The 19988-nt window shown below is 36.7% G+C and overlaps 2 protein-coding genes across 3 annotated transcripts in view; both read left to right on the forward strand.

Moving 5' to 3' along the window:
• The window catches only part of Lrch (Leucine-rich-repeats and calponin homology domain protein), a 16687-nt gene extending 6574 nt beyond the window's left edge, over positions 1-10113 (forward strand). Inside the window, exons 2-12 of one of the 2 annotated variants that reach the window (XM_011313594.1) lie at positions 1921-2065; positions 2144-2376; positions 2951-3087; positions 3170-3385; positions 3542-3703; positions 3921-4039; positions 4321-4443; positions 4521-5073; positions 5217-5354; positions 5432-5509; positions 8776-10113. In XM_011313594.1, the coding sequence (XP_011311896.1) occupies positions 1921-2065; positions 2144-2376; positions 2951-3087; positions 3170-3385; positions 3542-3703; positions 3921-4039; positions 4321-4443; positions 4521-5073; positions 5217-5354; positions 5432-5509; positions 8776-8925 (2054 nt within the window). In that variant the 3' untranslated portion in view covers positions 8926-10113. Of the gene's footprint in view, positions 1-1920; positions 2066-2143; positions 2377-2950; positions 3088-3169; positions 3386-3541; positions 3704-3920; positions 4040-4320; positions 4444-4520; positions 5074-5216; positions 5355-5431; positions 5510-6437; positions 8413-8775 lie in introns of those variants that run through there. The other variant, XM_011313593.1, reaches the window with a different exon arrangement.
• A 728-nt stretch (positions 10114-10841) lies between these two features.
• The window catches only part of LOC105271823 (homeobox protein aristaless), a 54416-nt gene continuing 45269 nt past the window's right edge, over positions 10842-19988 (forward strand). The window contains exon 1 of the mRNA XM_011313592.1: positions 10842-12192. Coding sequence (XP_011311894.1) covers positions 11919-12192 — 274 coding nt within the window. The 5' untranslated portion in view covers positions 10842-11918. The remainder of the gene's footprint in view (positions 12193-19988) is intronic.

Genomic DNA, 19988 nt, shown 5'->3' on the forward strand with positions numbered 1-19988 from the left:
AAAAATTCTCTCCTTGCACGCAGACCCTCCTACAGAAAACTCCCACCAATCAGAACTACAATTTTCATCCCTTCTTAAAATTTAGGAAACTAGTTACCCCTCTCGGAAGATAATGGAGGAAGGAGTGTAGGGAAAAAGAAAACAGTACCAAGTAGACAAACAATCGAACCACATCGCGAGTGTCCAAGTTCCTCCCAAGACTTCATATTTTGAGATTAGCTTCGATGATCAGAGTTGGTCCCATTAGAAAAACCTAGTTCTCTTTATAAACCCATAGTAACAGTGCAAATGTGAAGAATTCAAACTTGTGATTAAATGAAAAGTGAAATCAAACCATAAGTGCCTTTTCATTCTTTGTTCAAACACCCGTGACAACTGTCAACCAAAAAACAAAAAAAAAAATATAAAAGTTTAGTCATTAATTCTTTCGAGTGAAATTAATTTATTAACTCGAAAGTGTCACAATCATTTTTTCTTGATTGTTGGCACATCCACTGATAACGAAAGGTGCAACAACCACACCCTCGACCCACCCTTTGCAAAAAAAAAATGTGTTTATGGAGAATTATTACTTTACCCAGCGAATTTAACTGCAAAAAATCATTTTCGCGTTTTAAATGCAGATATTCATATGCACGTACTCGTACGAGGTACTTAGTGTTTAATAAATATTTAATCATTACGTACGGGAGTATTTGATCTTTTGGAGGTGATTATTTAAATAGTAAATACTTCGATATTTATTGAGGAGTAGTTAAGATGAGATTGAGTGTTAACTGTAATTTCACTTTCCGGACTGATAAATATGGTTGAAAATCGGAAAGGCTTTGATTGATAACAGAAGCATTCGAGCCAGCAGATGTGGGCAGACTCGAGATTGCTTCACGGGGAAATTTTATTTATCTAGTGAACAGTGCAGTTAAATCATATTCTCAACGCCCCCGGCCCTAACAAAATTTTAAATAAATACAAAACGCGAAAACTTTTTTTTTCACGTCAATCTCCTCATAAATTTGCGATAAAAATGAAATTTTACAAAAAAGGTGTAGAACACTCAACGAAATTTTATAGTCATCAATAGTTTATCAATATTGTGTACAATTTTTCAAATAAAAATTTGCACACACTGAAATGTGGAATGACCACACCCCCGAAGGACGTGTTATCCATTGAAATATATAAACGGAGGATGTCACGAGTTTTGTGGAAAAGGTTGGTATCGATCGGTGTGGTTGCAGTACCGAGGGACCTCGACCTTGCTCCTTTGCCAAGGAACAACCCTCGCGTGTCCTAGTACATCGACCCCAGCTGTTCCCCCCCTCGATAACCATTGCCAGCAACCTGAGACGCACCAGACGCATTTTTATAGCGTGTCTGGATGATTTCAATTTTCTTTTATTTGAAAAATACCGAGTTGTGATTGGTATCGATGGTAAAGTAAGAATGAGACCACGAGTTAATGGTGAATAATAACCGGATAAATCCAAGGATTAATGAGTGAACGACATTCCGCGGTACTCGTTTATATTATTGATCAGTCGACGGTTGCTGGGAGCAGCTGAGGGCCCACCCTTTTCTTACTTCCCACCCCATGAAGTTCATTTTCGAAACACACACGTGGCCCTTGCACCCCCATTTAGTATTCCCCCTGGTGAAGAATCAGTACCAAAGGGAGAGCTTTTCAGCTGTTGCCATGGGGTTGAAGCACATTGGTACCTCGACGAAGTGTACACTGAAGCACAACATTTCTGATCAATACTTCCCGAAATGGAGTTTATCCGGAGAGGAAAGGAGATGATAAGGACATCTTGATGACCCAGAGATGTGACTCGAGATGAATTTATAATTAATATCAGCAAGATACGCCCCATTTCTCTTGATTCAATTGATAATTTATTTATGAATGTAATCGGGTTGCAGACCTATCGAAAAACCGCTTTGGTGAGCTACCTGAGGAGGTCACGGAGTTTCCATTTCTGGAGAAACTTCATCTCTATCACAATGCAATACGGGTCATACCGGAGACTGTTGTTATGCTCCAGTCATTGAGCTACCTCGATCTCAGGTAATTAGGGGCTTGTGGTTATTATGGTATTGACAGGATTGCGACGTTATTTCAATTGATTTTTTTTTTCGTGGTCAGTCGAAATCAGTTGACATCACTGCCACGTGAGGTATGCAGATTACCTCTACAAACACTTCTGGTCGCTCACAACCGTTTGGTGTCACTGCCAGAAGAGCTCGGAAGAATGACAGCACTTGCTGAATTGGATGCTGGTTGCAATGAGATTGCTAGTCTACCACCCAGAATCGGGGATTTACCGAGACTCAGGTGGCTAGATCTTAGAAATAATATGCTGGTACATCTGCCTATTGGTGAGTGGATTGAGAAGAAAATTCAACCCGGGAAAATAATTTTGAAGAATATACGATATTCTACGGCGATTTGATTTGTACTCGACCCATACTGGAGTATTGCCTTTCAATATTGCATCGATTTTTTTATGTGATCCGTGAAATTAAAAAATGTATGTCTAATCCATGAAATATTGTTTAATACTTCATAAGTAAATGAAATAATTATTTAAAAATTCGTCTTCTATTAGCAATTCTTCCAAGATAAAGAAAAAAAAATAATAAAACGTTTGTAATTAAAATAAAAATTTGATTTTGTTTTGAATCAAGTAATGTGGAGTGGATTTGACAATAATTAAATGATTTTCAGTTTTAATTGTTACTCCATTAATTTAAATTAAAAAATATCCATATTACACGGACTTTCCTATCTCGAAATCAATGAGTGAAGAAAATCTGGAAAAATTTACGAGATTGTTTCTCTATTTCTCGAGTCATATAAAAATTCCTGAATATTGAAAAGGTTCAAAAATCCGGTATTAGTCGCGTCGGTGTAAAATCCTTGAAACCCTAACACCTGGATTCCACATTTCAGAATTGACGTACCTAAGACTCGTGAAACTGGATATAAGTGGTAATCGTATATCAGTCCTGCCAAATGAATTAAGAAAGATGAAGAGCCTTGTGGACCTACGACTCGCCGATAATCCGCTCACCTCGCCACCTGCCTCGGTAAATAGTTTATCCCATAAATCGTGCATTATTAATTCACGAGTTCGCCTCGAATTTCCCAACTCATTGATTATTTCTCCAGCTGTGCATTCGCGGGCGAACACACATATTCAAATATTTAGAGAGACAGGCAGCGAAACACGAGAGAGCAAGATCGGGAAGAATAAGAAGAAGTCCACTGGAAGCTAGAGGACATGCCACCCTAGACACACGATCCCACAGGCGTCACAACGTCGACAGTGGTTACAGTACCAGTGACGGAGTTGATAAACGCTGGTCTCAAGAAATTCACACTGGGGTCAGTTACATTTTCATTATCGCCACAGTATCTTATTTACTCATTGCCGTATCCCCTTGGCGCCTCTACTAGTAGATTAGAAATAAAAGTAGAAACCATGTAGTTAGCTAAATAAATATTTCATCCCCAAAACTTATCTCAATTTATTTATCAAAGGTGAATGAAACGGAAACGAGAAGTGGATGGCGACAAGAGTGCTCACCACTCTCAATTACATTGCCTCATGACGTCGGTGTCAACGGATCATTCAGTGGAACCTCCACACCCAGCACTATATCCCCAGGGGAACGAACCTCCCTCGAGGATGAATTGGGAAAAGTTAGTATGAATTTTTTATTTTTCATCGAACAACGCTTTAGTCACTGGACCGATAAAATTTCATCGAAATATTGTCTATCTCTCATACTCTGAGTATAAATAATCCCTGTTACAATGTGGTTTAAAAATCGTGTGCAGAAAGAATATGTGGAGTAGACACAACCGAGGTCAAATAAATTGATCAATCAATATTTAATTGATGTGCTATTATCTCCAGGCAATGATACTTCACGACCAACTGCAGAAGAGACGATTAGAGCGCAGCGCCTCAGAAAATGGGACTGATAAGAGACCAATGGCTCCGGCGCTTCACAACAACTCTATCACACCACCAGGGTGAGCACAATGCAATTATTTATTGCGATAAATATGATAATTCAAAAAATTATGAATGCATATGACAAAAAAAAAATCGTAATCGTCATGTATCGTTCGTCTCTAATCAATTTTTAATCATTTCAATGATTAATTATAAAGATTACTGAACTATAATGAATCTCATATTATTTCCTCACACGATAGGAGAATTGTCCCGGAATCCGAATAGAGTTAGAATTATCCGAGATAATTCTTTAATGAATAGACGCGAGTGATTAATAGTTTACGATATTCCCCAGAAATTTGGAGTCTAGTGGACTTTTGAATCAATCTCCGTCACTCCAGTCGAGTCACAATGTGACAGCTTCTCCAATAATGAATGGAGAGGAGAAGAGACCCTTGAATCACACACAAACGTACAGGTACGCCTTCGAACTGCCAACTCCACAGACATGATTTGATTATAAAATGAAATTCAATTAATTTCTGGGAAATTTAGAGAGTACAAGGAGGCACTGAGACAACAACGGGCGAACGAGGGATCGAGTGTCTACAGACCGAAGGAGCAAATAACACCACCAGGCAACGAGTCGCAGGGCAACGAACCAGATATAAACACAAATGATGGAATACTGGCAAATAAACAGATATTCAATGATGAGAATGGCACCAAGAGGCCTGTACAAAAAGTCACACCTTCTCGCATTCAGAATTACAATAATTCACCGATTATCAATGGAAGTAATCTTGAGTACAATGGGAAGAGTGGAAAGTATATGGAGCAACCGTACAAGAAACCTAGTTCACCGGTGAAGGGCTCGAGTGGAATTTTATCTACCAATTCCAGTCCTGCACATGCTACGAGACTCGTTAAAACTGCTGTTGGGTACGTCGAGGACAGCAGTAAGAGCCCCAACAAGAATAATCTCAGTCCAAAATCACCGAGGACTGTCACTTGGAACAGCAATATGCCGGAGAAGTATTCATTTACGATGAGGAGGGAGTTTGAAAGAGCCAAAGAGGAGGCTGATTTGATCGAGCAATTGAGAAGTGTGAGTTTATTTTTTTTTGGGGGGATGCGAAAATAATTCTCGAAGATCCTAATCTACCAGAAATTTTCCGTTCATCATGATGTTGAGTTTTTGAGGCATATGATTGACGAAATTAATGAATTTCGTCTTTATCTTATTTTCAGAATATTGAAACGAGATTGAAGATGGCATTGCCTGAAGACTTGGCGCCAGCCCTGACCGATGGTGTTGTCCTCTGTCATCTTGCCAATCACGTGAGGCCCCGATCAGTCGGAAGTATTCACGTTCCATCACCTGCAGTTGTGAGTTACAATTCCCCACTCTATGCCTCTCAGATAAACTATTAATGATTAATTAATCATCTCAATGATTTCCACAGCCAAAACTAACAATGGCAAGATGCAGACGAAACGTCGACAATTTCCTCGAGGCCTGTCGAAAAATCGGAGTGGACGAGGTAATTACAATAAAATTTCCCCTATTTCATTCCTCTGAGACTTATTCCGAGAGACTGTGCTTCTAGCCATTGTCACTTTATCTTTTAAACACCATACCATGCATGAAAATTCAATTGTTGAGCAATAAAGTCCGTCATTAGCGAATAAACATCGAAATAACGATGGAATAAATATCAATGAAATTCCCTTAAACTCACGATGTACTATTTAACGATAACAAACACCAAAATCATTGTTGTGCATCATCCCCATAGAATAAACAAAGTTACGATGAAAAATTTCAACTCGTAACTGCAAATTTAATTTTTGTGTAAATCATTTCATTCCACATTATCACATACTGTATTTCCAACAACTACTAGTCAGTCCCGAATACTGTACGTATCAATTGGATAAAAATGGGTGGGATTGGGTGGGTGATGAGCTGCTATTGAGAAAAACATTGAGATAAAGCTTTAGTTGCATGCGCATTAGATCGAATTGCTTCTGTGTCACATTGCTTATTATCTGGGAGTAACCTGGAACCTTGACGTTGTGCTATTTATTAATTCATCCTGAATTTACTCATGGATTTTTGTAAATGATCATCTCATCCTAGACAATAATCACCACTAAAAATCATCCAATATCAACTAATAAAAACAATTAAACGACATAATCAGTGAATTAATAAATCCGAGTCATGAATCATCAAATAACGAATAATGAGTAATAATGAGTAATAATTCAATTTGTACCATCAGTAATTTGTCAACGACTAAAACTTGCTGAGCACATAAGTTATTAATTGAGTAATTGACAATGAGTGAATCAATGATGAATCAATAAGAGTCGTAGAATTTGGAATAAGGGGTAGCTGAATTAATAATCGTTGAAGAACCAATCGAAAGGAAAAATGGGACTGAGTAGTATCGTTGTTGGTTACAGGAGGTGTTAATGGATGCGGATGCAATCATGGACATGGGTTACATGAACGCGTGTGGGCTCCAGGCTCTGTCGTGTCTCGTGTCAACTCTTCTTCCATTGCGACGCGATGAAGAGACTAATGAAGAGCCAGTCGCAGGTTCACAACGTACAATACAGGAGCGGGTCCTAACCGCGATGCTTTTAGCCCTATTTTTATCAACCCTGTCTCTCCTCTATATCTTCCCAATGCCTGATTAGAAAATCCCAGGCAATCAATACGAATCATTAATCAGGGCCACGTTAATTCATCACAACTTAATCACCACAAACACTAAATGATTCTGACAGAATTCATGTGGACACTTTTGAGGCAATTTTTTTTATTCCGGCGAGAAAGATACTATATATTTCGTTGGATTAATGCGGCTTGTCATTTAGTTGATGCACTTATGCACCATTTGGCTTACGATGGCCTACGAAAGTGTCTCATACGCAATAACTATCGAATTTTTTAAATGAAAAAAAAAGGTGCTTAACAACAAGGCTGTTACTTTTTAGGTTGTTCATTATCATCGGAAAGCTAATTGTATTCGAATTATTATGCATTTATCTAGTGCTGCAACAGCGGTTGTGCATTTATTTGGTAACTTTTTAACGATTGATCAGGCATTTGATAGACGTAGGATAATTAGCGAGATTTTTCCATTCGAATATTGTAGGTATTTACCAGTGATTATCATGATTAATAGTGTATCCAATCTTTTTATACGATCTAATCAAAATCAACAGGTTAATCACACGAAGGGAGTAATTGCATTGCATTTATTAATGCAGATTAAAATGAAAGGAATTCGTCGATAAATTTCGTAAGGGGCATATCACCCATATATTTGACAAGCAGATGTCTTCAAATTATATATTTTTCGCTAATTAATAATTGTAATCAAAACGGCAGGTACGACTGTAGAGAATGAAAATTATTTCAAGAATTTTCATTTATTTCGTTGACAATAATTCTCGTTGCAGTGCATCGGGCGTTAAATCAAGCAAATCGTGAGTGACTCATAGTCGCAGCTGTGTTTAGTCTCTCAAGACAATTTTTCATTAATTTTTTTTATCTGGGTTAATTGAATAAGCAGCGATAATATCGCGGTATGATTATTGGATATTTATTTCATACGAAAGCTTCTAAATGATAAAGGTATATGCATGGAGCTGAAGTGGAGTTTGAGAGTCTCTCGTATATTTAATTATACTTCTCCGTGAAGCTTTAGTTATTCTCGGTTTAATTAAACACGTATTTATGATTTCGAAGCATGCGATCTTTTTCAACAGAAAGTTATTTATGCATTTCACGATTTTTTTTTGACTTCTTTTACGTCACGTATTTATGCAATTCCAGTCTCTAGTCTCTAATTTATTCTTCTAGTCAGTTTTTCAACAAAATTATGCAATATCCGAACAATTTACCACGAATTTTCAATTATTCGTTGAATCACTAATCCCATGAAGTGGAAAATGTACTTAAATTGTTCTTAAGAACATTACGACAGTATTACAATTGGCAGATTTTGTGTCAAACACTGCAAGCTGATCTGAAAGACTGCTTTTGTTTTCTTTCGTTTCTCAACGAATCCCACAAATTAATTCAATAAGCTATTTCGTACTTAATGAGGAAAAATCATTCCTTGGTTGACTTGAGTGATAATTACGATTCATTACGCAATATTAGAACGTACTCCATGGAGTTTGCGTTTCTATGTGTGTTGAGATTATCACCAGGTTTTACCCTGTTAGATTTAATTAATTTTTTCCATGTATATTTATTTTTTTTCCCAAAGTTTTGTTATATTTATATGGAAATGACGTGACTGTTGCTACGTTATTCAATCTATTTCTTTTTGAGGGCTCATCATCACATTGTAACGTTCATTGTATTGGGTATATCAATTATTGTAATATCGTCTTTGGTAATAAAATATTCTTCGATAAAAACTACTGATTTCTCGGTTCTGTGAGAATTTTTGAGAAAAACGAGGGGTGAAATTCAATAAATTTTCAGGAATCCCCTTTTAATAAATTAGTGTCATCATTTTTGATTGTATCAATTTTTCTATTATTCTTTAAGGAAAAATAATTAAAAATTTATAATCAATGATGACCAATAATTATTAATAAATGGACTTTGTTCTAGATATTTTATGGAGCAATTCGACCATCTGACGAGATGAAACAATTTTAAATCACCACTCCAATTCCTTCGCTTAGTTTTCATTGACTCATTTAGGCGTTAAATAAACCACGGACTTAATCGTTTCCTGGCAGATTGATAATTTGGATTGAATTATTTTTGTTACAGAATTTAGTCTGCTGCGCTAGTGACGTCTTGGAAGGAGGTCGTGGTGTGGTACGTGTTGCAGTGACAGTTTCAGAATTACTGAGATTTCACCAAACACGTTCACCAATGACAACAGCCCCCCCAATAATTAATAACCACACGACAGCTTAGCGCCAAACTATATAATCTTAATTGACATAAATCATTTATTCTCAAAGCTCAAAATCACCAGAACGTTTTGACAAACGTTCAAAGGTGCTAATTATTCGAATCAAAAGAGACAAATAATCGCGATTGAAATTCAGGTGAATGTGAGGTAAAATTAACACCTGAATATTCGCAAGATATTCACACCCCATTAATCACAAAAATAAAACCTAAAAATGGAATTTAATGTTGTGAATATCTGGAAAAATTGGGTGTCAATTTTTTTTCCACTCACATCTATTATTAAAAAGACTGGAGTGGTGAGCCATGACCCTAGTGTACTAATTAATAATATCCGTTAATAATTAATGGAAAAACTCAGCATTACGTCCGGTGTACGTAACAAAACATGACAGTGATTTTGATAATGATAATTTTAGTTATTTCAAAAGGACGTAAGTGAGGATTATATCAATGTATGGTAAGGCAACGAAGTCGGTAAACTAGATAGGAATGTTTATGGAATTAATTTTCAAACTGCCAGTTATCGATGCAGTTGTACTCGTAGGGGCCTAGATGGCACCCTTTATCCCTCACCATTACCCGAAAATTACGTTCAATTAAAATGAGAAATTTATATTCACTCGGTAGATTTGTTAGACATAAGCTCGACGCATAAATAGAAATTTTTATGAAGAAAACTGCCAGTGCGAATTTGCAAAATGCGTAACGCATAATCGTGGTCAGCCACTTCAAGGATCTCAAGCATAATTATTCGTTGAGTTCTAATGATTAAACTCAGGAGAATAATCAACGAGCTATATATTTTCGCAATGACAATTACACAGACGAGTGAAACTTGGGAATGAGAATCTAAGGAAAATGGCTTGATGCATTATTTATTGTGCCAAAGATTAAGATACCCTTTCGGTAGTCACGATAATTCAAGAAATATGTCAAATCCTCCACAGAACCGCAATTCAATGTATCCCAGCAAGACTTAGTGTTCATCGTTTTTTTTGTTCGTTCTATTTCCGTAAAAATTCATTAATCACTTGTTCTCAACTTTTTTCACGCAAAAATCGCAAATTTCGTTGTGTTAATCGCAAATAAAATATTTGTGCATTCAAACTATTACTATAATATACTGCGAACAATTGGGATTGAGATTTGTAAGATGGAAAATCCAATAAAGAGATATTGACGAATTAATACTTTCAAATTGGTTAAGATTGACTTTCAGCCACCTCTTCAATTCCGAATATTGCAGCCTCGTCTGGACAATGAAAATGAAAAAAACCTACAGAGATGATCAACTGATCCATTGATCAATTGACGATATCTCCAAAATGCAAGAGATAAAACCCTTTACAAAATAGAGAGGACTCAATCTCATGCAGATCACGCAATCATCTGAAACCTCAGGGAATAACATCGAAGAATCAACGACCTTGATCACCTCTACAATAACCTCTGAACAACGCTCGAATCTTCTCTTGTTTTGATATCCTTTGATCTTCCAAATTAATCCGAAAGAATGATCGCACAATGTCAACAGTCTCCCTCATCCACGAATTCACCTGACTTCCCAGAATTCACCTGACTTCCCAGAATTCCCGCTAAAAACCGATCACAAAGACGCCAGGATTCTTTCCACAGAGTCAACTCCAATGAACCCTCAAACAACCCCTCAACTCTTCTCTAAAGATAATAAAACCCCAGCCATTCCCCACTTCCAACAAACGAATGAATCCAATAAAATTTTCCAGAAAATATTTTCAGACAACTTCCAAACCAGAGATGAAATAACCCCAAAGACCCCTTGACCAACGCCATCATCAATCTGCCCGGCTGTTGGACCAATTCGCCCCGGATACGGAAAAATAAATGAAAAAAACACTCACCATTTCGTCGACTAGCAGCAGATGATCCCGCGGAGTCCTTGGCCAGGAGCTTGAGATGAATCCAGATGATGATGACACAATTTTTATGGCACTAACACTAAACCCGGATGACAAAGACGGTGCACTGACACATCCCCTCATTCTCCCCAACAAAGTGGGCGTTCCTGTCGATCCGCCATTTTGTTAAACGGGGGCGTTGATAAGGAGGGAAAGGTAGCTTCCCTTCTCTCGTTATACATTGACTCGTAAACCTGACGGCGGTAGTTGTCCAAGTCGCGGGGACTCGCGAGTCGTCAGGTAAATCCCCAACCGGTGGGACCGCGTGCACAATCTGTCGTACGGCCGATCAGTCCCAACACGCGTTACAAACACAATCACCACATCACATTTATTCCACTCATAACCCCCAACAGTTCAATGACGACTGATTGAAAAGTACGTGTGATCGATCCATTCACCCAACAATCGACTGTTGTTACTCTATTATTCTATTCAATTCGCCAGTTTTGTTTCACTCTGACCTCATCGCTCCCCCTCTTCCCACTGTTGTGTTTACATCCGAGTATTCATTGTCCCGTACAGTCGGCTTGTAATTGTTGACTAATTCGTCAGTGGTCGTGAGCAGTGGCAGTCGAACGTGCTGTGCGGACTATCAATGAAATTGATATCAATATCGTTACGATAATATCACCGAATAAAAAAAAAACGTGAACAAAATTCGAGTTCTGGCCTCAAGCAACTCGATACATTGTTCAATTGGTTATTACCAGATGAGTGTTACTCAGTGAATTGTGAGTGGAAATAGTGGATTGTAGGAAAAACTGGACGGTTCGGTGTTTTAGCAAGCCACGATACTTAACCAACACGGTGAATCTAATTAGTCGACGTAGTCCGTGTACGATTAACGTTATCAATATTTTCATTGGATATTTATACGTGGGGCCTGATATTTGTTGAGAATCGACACGGTTGAGGTGGTCAGTCCTGTATTAGTGGTGAAAATAAAAAATTGTCAAACCAGTTGGTGAATTATGAAACAATGATCCAAGTATCGGCTATTGTACCGGTGAAGTCTGATAGATTTATCGTAGCAAACACGTGCAATCTGGTGTAATGAGTCGAGACAATTCATGTTTGACACTTATCAGTGGTACATCAGTCGAGTTTTTTGGTAATATCGGTCAGAGTTGTGATACATCAGTGGATAATCAGATGGACCTCAGCACGACAACTAGACGCCCGCCGGATGGCGCCGTTGCTGATCAAATTGTTGCGCAGAAGACATCGGTTAATCATCGAGTTGCCAAGAGTGTCTTCAGTATAAGAAGTCTCGTGGATGTCGAGGATGCTGATTTACCGGGTAACGACGATGGGAATCGAGGTTATGGTGAGTCAATACACCTCATAACGTTTAATTGCCAATGAGTAATTAAGGCTTATACCTTTTTACACAATTCCAAGTTTAAAAATGGGAAATAATAACGATAACGAGGCATTATCTATCGAGAATTCTTCAGGTCGAGCATTACCTCGGGGTTTCATGAAAAATGGAAAAAAAAATTCCTCCAGGAGTTATTGAGACGATAATTATTATCAAAGTCATAATTTATCCTCATTTTTTTTTTCATCGCGTAATCTCAATACTCCAAATACTCGGAATGTCTTGGTTATGAGGGGCGGGGAGGGGGGTACGTGAGTTTTGAAAGAAGTTATTGAAGAGGCCAATTGTCGAAGTCACGCGAGTGTTGGTATCAATGTATATTTGAGGGGTACACCGACAAAAGGATACAGATATACGTTAAAGTGTAAGCTATATCGTTCGCATGTACGCGATAACCTGTATTACTTTACTTTTCAAGTGGAAATAAATACGCGAATTACCATTTAACCACGAGGAGTGATAAGGTAAACGGTCTGGGACCGCTACCGGTGATAGGGAAAATTTTATTCCGGCTTTTGGGGGGTGGAGGGGGGTCTTATCACCTATGGTCTTGAGGATAATTGACGGCTCGCTCGCGATAATTAACGAGTTATTGATTCTTAGGCTACACTATTGTTTTTTGGGTTGCCTAGGTCAATTCGTGAGAATACACTGAGAAAAAAATTCCTTTTCCCAAATATATTTTCTTCCCGCTAGTAAATATGGCAATCACTGTGTAAATACTCCCACAAGATTTACTAATGCCAAATATACTTGTGGACAGTAAATATTCATGGCAAAAAAAAAATTTTCTCTGTGTATTAACATTACTCCTTGTCATGCTAATATTTTAAATTTGCCACATAAACCGATTATTTCAAGTTTTGATTTTCTATCGAACAATCGAAAAAAATAATTCCAAGTGTTGATTCAATCTCTCAGAGATGGTACTAATGCAATCAATTGAAAAAATCGTTGCAAAATGAAATAACGCGATCCATTAATTTCCCGACACAGAATACTCCAGAATAATGATGATTTTCTCATAATTCGATTGATAAATTTACGACTGAAGTTATTTTCTAATCAGCAAGCATTAAGAGACCAGAAAGCCCTCAATTTTTCAAACTCCCCAGAATATTTTCCTAATTAACAAAATCCTCTCATCACCAACCCAGAGATACCTCTCGTTCCCTCTTCAACATATTCCCCTCGTTTAATCACGGATAGGACTGGCTTTTTTTAAAATCACGCTGGATGATACTAATTGCACTAAAAAAAGGAGAGAAATGTAAAGAAAAAAAACAATGAAAAATGAAAAAAGGGAAAAATTAAAGGATGGACGGAGCGAATGATCGGCTCACCAATAATACGTGGCAAGACCAGATCATAAATAATCTCGCCTGGAGGGGGCTTTTACGCGTGCGTTATACGCGCCTCCAAGTCCCTGATTGGTTGACCCGAGAGCCGCTAATTGTGTTTTATTAGCGCTCACCAAGCACTCCTCCTCCTTACGGCCACTAAAACAATTTTATTTTACTCTTTGGAGGGGTTTTCTCCCCCTGTTCAATTCAACATCTGTGAAATCCCCTTCTCCCACCCCTTTTCCAACTAAACACATGAAATTACGGGTACAAACGAGGCTTTGAGTTATTTCCTAAAAAATTGTTCGTTGATAATTCATTAGTGAATTTTTACACTATCATGAAGGAACGTCATCTACTGACGCTTTGGTAGCACATAATCATGTAACTGATCGTTTAGAAGCGTTAACAGAGGTCGATGATCACGGCAAAAAGTCATAAAAATGTGTGATGTATGTGTGGTTCATACAATAGACTATAAACACAACGTTGTAAAACCCTTTGGTATTCTTGCGTGACGACGGTATTAGCCAATTGGCCCATTAATCGCTCCGTCGGTCTGAGACAGCCGAACGCTTCCATTTGGAGGAAGTAATTGCTAATCGCTAATTGCAAGTACAAACACTCCATCCAATTAACTGGATCCGTGCGTCGTGGTAGCACAATGCGTATGTCTGTAAGGCTCGTTCGTCATGAGTTATAATTATTGTTTATTCGGTTTATTCGAAATTTAGGGGTTTCATATCAATTTTTCAATCATTTTAATTGGATTTTCATTGGCCATTGAATTTTTTTGTGCATCACAATTTTTCTCAAGTTAAATTTACACTTTTACTCTCGGATTAGGGCTGTATTTTTTAGTAGTTTTATTTATTGTATTGATTTGATTAGTTAGTTTAATTGATTCGGAGGTTTTGATTTAGTTTTGGCCGTGATTATTAGGTTCTGGTGTGGTTTTCATAGAATGGGATTTGGAAATTATGAGATATTCAATTTTTGAGGAATTTTTGGTGTCATGGGGATAATAGGTTTTAGTGAACAGTCTAGTTGTCAATGGATTTGTCAGTAATAACTTGTTTTGACAGTTATACTGTCGGAATTTACCTGGAAATTGAGTAGGAGTTTCGTGGGGATTATTATATTAGAGTTGTAAATTCTAATTGAATTTCACATCAAATCATTTATGAAATTTCTTACCCATGAGCCCTCGTATTTTCAATTAAGAGTGAAGGATAAATACTACGTTCCATTCAATTTTTCACAGGTTGAGAAATCAAAATAGTTCACTGGCATGTAAACATTAAAATAGGAAACTTCATGGAATAATTGGCGAGCCAATTACAAGATAGATAGAAATTTCACGTCTAGTAGTTTTATTCCAAAGTTTCACGGAATTTGACATAAAAAAAATAATCAAACAGATTAATTGAAGAGAAATTTGAATCATTTAAAAATTCTAAAAATTGTATGACATTTTCATTGAAACATAAAAGAATTCCCGAAATTAAAATAAAATAAAATAGAAACTTTAAAAGAAACTTTAAATAGAAACCATAACTTTTTATTCCATGATTTCCAAATAATTCCATTAAATCGAAAAATTTCATAATTCATCAAAATCACCCGTCAACTCCCCCCGCAATGCAGAAAATCCCCCCTCCCCCTCCCCAGGGTAACAAACTAAAATATCTCAAGATCCCAGTGACTAATTCACTGATTGACACCAGTGAATAATTAACCACAAATTTATTTCATCAGAGTGCATAATCACGAGAGCAACCATGTGAAATTAAACTGAGAAAAAAAAAAGAGTGATAGAAGGGCGGTGATGCGGGTGGGAGGGAGAGGGAGAGAGGAAGGTGGGGTAAATTGTGGTGAAAAAATTAATGAGCAATAAATAAGACTGGCGTTTGGTTTTTCTTAATGAAGTTTTGGGGGCCCAACGGTGAAATTTAGGAGAAAGGGAAGACCCCTTTCGATCAATTAGGGCTAATAAATGGGTGCTGTAGAAAAAACCAGGATGAGAGGTGGGGAGGGTATGTATTAAAGGTGAGGGTGGAATGAGACGGGCCACGCGGCTCTGTGGGTTTATGCTATTAAAAATGTAAATATCTCCTGGCGGCCTCGTTATCGGATGTAAATATGGCGCGAGCCCAGGAACCCCTCACCCACCGCCTCCCCCCCCTCACACCCCCCCGCACTTCATCCCCTTCAGCCCTCCCCCAATGTATTCACAGTGTCTCGGGTCTTTGTGCGTTTATTATTTATTCCACGGTTCGTGTCACATCGAAATTGTTAATGGCACAATTTTAAATACCTCTCGTTGGGGATAAAAAAAATTAAATGAAAAATAATGGAAAATTGAATGTTTAAAAATTCAAAAACCGTAATAAGAGATATATAAATAATATAAAGTAATAATCATCGATGTCCTGAGGGGAATTTTATATGGTATATACTGTTGACCTCACAGTCGTTTTGCGTTTGGATGTTGAGATCTCCCTCTTTCAATCTCCCCTCTTTACCCTCCCCCTATTTCTACCCCTCACCTGACTTACCTTCGAACGTTTTGATATATGACTCAATAAAACGGGTCCCGAGGCGGAGACCCATCGGATAAATATCAAACGTAAAATGTTCACCTCGTTAACTCGTTTGCCCAGACACAGCATATGCCTCTCAGTCTTGAAACCATCGTACAGACTGTTATATTTACCCCCACTACTCCGGTACATCAGTCTGGGATAATTAAGAACTCATGTAATTAGAGACGGGGATATTAGGGGGGTATTAAAGGATTTTTTATGGGAAAGTTATGGGGTTCCTTTGGGTAATGTCAACACAAATTATATCATTTTATTTATTTATTCGTTTCTGGTGAGAATTTGTTATTTTTTTTCTTGCTTTTTTAATGGGGAAATTAGGGCTCGTTAATTGGAGAGGAATTACATTTCTCGGATTACGTTTTGGAGGGTGAATCCTTCGGGAAAATATTTTAATATGATTACAGGGATTGGGATTTGTCGGGATTTTTATGGAATTGACGTGGAATTTGCAATGAAATGTCGGTTAATTGGAATGAGGAGTTATTGAAGGGTGGAAGGAGAAGGATTGAGTTTTTATTGGGAGTTAGTCGTTATTTGGAAGGGGTATTAAATTTTATTTACGGAAGAAGAATTTATTATTTGGGAAGAACGTAATTTTGTTGAATTGAGAATGTAATTAGCTGATATTTCCGCATTTCTATTAAATTTCACGGGATAATTGAAGTGAAATTTACGATTCTCATTTATATTTCCTCATCAAATAGTGAATTCTTAATTAAAAATCTTGTCGAAAGTTCGATGGAGTCGTCAAAGGGTCGGGGTTGAAAGTTCTCAAGATATTTTTGGGTTGTTGTTTATTCTCTGGTAATTGTTTTATCAAATTGGTAAATGTTGGTGTACGTCGAGTGAGTAATTTGAGAGATAACAACATCAGTTGCACCTCATAAACAATAAATCCAGCAACACACGTACCAATTTTAATGATTTTATTTTTCATGGGAGAACGGAAAATTTACGGTGTCAACCTACGCGATTTTATAACACCTCTTACTCGTGCACATCAACATTTATTACACTCATTATTTGTTCTGGGATAATGGGATTGGAGTGGACACGGGGGATTCGAAAAATTGATTTCACTTGTGTTTTTCGCCTGGGGATTTCATTTTTATTTTTCCACCTGTTTTATCTACTTTCGAGAGCACTCTTTTTGCCACACGTGCTTTTTATTTCCTCATCAATTTCCGGTTTCACCACAGAACTGCTCGGAGAGGAAACAACTAATTGGCCCTCACCAATGCCGGAAATTAAATACCGAAATATTACTGAGAGACAGTTTTAACCAATTTACAAATACCGCGACGGAGGAAAGAGAAAATTGAGTTTTGGGTTGGATGATATATCTTGAGGACTGTGTAATTATTGGGATTAAATCTTTGGTTAGTCATTGGAAAATCACGGAGATATCCTGACTTTATTTTTTCCAATATTCGGTTTTAATATCATAACCGCTGGATTTTTTACGATTTTTATTCAATTGAAAAAAAATTAATTGGTGAAGAAAAATCTCAAATAAAAATAAATATTCAACACACGGACAATTGCTCTAGAAATTCGAGTTCCCTGGAATTCACTGATTGATTTTATTTCTTGAGAATTCCGTAATTTTCATTAATTTTCGAGGAACAAATTACCGTAAATTTATCTTTCACGCGGATTTTACTACAATATTACTGATTTTTTATTTAAAAATCTGTAATAATTAAATAGAAATATCCCTTGTTCAAAATTTGCAGACCTCGTTATATAAATTTCAGTATAACTATTTGAAAAATGTATTATTAATTTTTTTACTGCACTCTGGCAATCACTTGAGTTCTATGAATCTTTCGAAATATCAAGACCACTTTTCCATTAAGCTGAAAACCAATCGATTAAAAAACTGGGAAATACTTTTCGAAAGTCCAGCTCAATTTTCTCTCATTAATTACCAGCAAAAACTATTAATAATTGCTTTCGTGACGCGGATAATACATTTTTTCTGTTCAATCTTCAAACCTCTTTTTCATGAAGCTAAAAAATTAATTGATAAAAAAACACTCGAGAAAGACTTTTAGAAAGGGAATTAAGGAATTCAATGAATGTCTAAAAAAATAGTACCAATAACCGATTAGAAAACAGAATGATCAATCAATTCTATTGGATAAACAATTAATTTCTACATTTCAATGGAATATCTCCACTTAAAAACGAAACATAAAATCCCGAGAAGTCAGAAAAACTAAAACAGCCATTTTTCATCGCCATAATTCCCCCAGAGACTGTAATTATCACTGAGAAAATTATTATTTTTCTCCACCATAATCCCCTAGAATCTATAATCATCAGTATTAAATCTCTGCGGAGTTAACATCACAAAAACAAACTTAGAATTAATAAAGTTAATGCAACTATTGATTGTAGAAACTAACGGTGTCTTAAATTTTCTCAGAACAGTCAAGTTTTTTCTTCTTGTGTCACAATATCGTATCTCTCGTGCGAAATTCTCTGTCGATCACACCTAAATTGTGTATTTATGGTGTTGAAGTGTTTCAGTAGTTTGTCGTTCTAAATAACGTGCCAACTACGGTGACTTCACTTTTCTTATTTATTCTCACAGAATAAAATACTCTAATGGAAGTGAGAACAAAAATAAAAATAATAAAGAAAAAGAAACCAGAAGAAAACAGATAGAAGTCATTTTTATTATTTACCGAAAAAATTCTCCATCAATCATGATATTTATCTGTCTGTAACGGAATAATACTGTTCCCTCAATTTCGTGTTGACACTTTTTTTTTTCGCTTTAATAAAAACCTCCGGCTGTTAGTTCTGGTAGATGAGCTCAGAAATGCATTATTTTTTCGTAATTCCGGAGTTTTTCAATGGTTTTATGAGAATTGCATGGCAATCGGGTGCGGATTTTCCACCGTAATGACATTTTCCAATGAGTGAACTTGAGTTATACAAGTGCCAATATTTTTCTCAACTTCCGGAGTTCATTGAACTCGTTTTAACTTGAACACTCCACACCTTTCCTTACTTCATTAGTGAGTGGAGGATTCATCGGGTAGAGAGTCAATTTTATGGGGTACAGATCGAGTTTATTGTGTTAAGGATGGGGAATAGTATGGGGCCCCTTCTTCACGCTGAATTAATTCTTTCATCAGTCCCCTCCATCCAATGTTGATTTAAAATCTTGGGAGATTAGTCGCGGCGGAATAGACTGTTAATTCGTTTCGATTAAATCTCACTCAGCGGGATGTTAACCACGGATATTTATTCGATGGGTGGTATTAATCTCTATTGCGGTTTGATGCAATCATCTTTTTTTTCCGAAAATTGAGACTTAACTCAAATTTTTGAATTGGTCATAATCTCAATCATTTATATTGATTTACATTCGAATTTTAAACTCATCCCGAATGGGCACTCACATTTCATTTTTTTATTTCTCAAAATTTTAATTCATGCAATTATCACGAGATAATTCTGATTCAAATTTGTAAACATGGCGATTCAATTACATCTTGCGAAGAATCTTCTGTCAATTATATTTTTAAATATTTTTAATCTTCCAATCTTTTATAATAATTTTTCTACAATTCTGCTATTGCAGATTTTCTATAAATTTCCTATCGTTTCACATTGGAGAATTAAATACAGAATTTAAGAAAGAATTTCAACAGAATGAGTTTTCCAAATCCTTGGAAATCCTCAATGCGATAAGCTATGTGAAGTTGGCATCGAAGTTTGAAAAATCTAACTTTTTTTTGTTGGTTTGGATTGTACTCATTGAGTACTTGAATGTACC

Source organism: Fopius arisanus, unplaced genomic scaffold, assembly GCF_000806365.1.
Source record: "Fopius arisanus strain USDA-PBARC FA_bdor unplaced genomic scaffold, ASM80636v1 scaffold00126, whole genome shotgun sequence".
Classification (NCBI taxonomy): Eukaryota; Metazoa; Arthropoda; class Insecta; order Hymenoptera; family Braconidae; genus Fopius; species Fopius arisanus.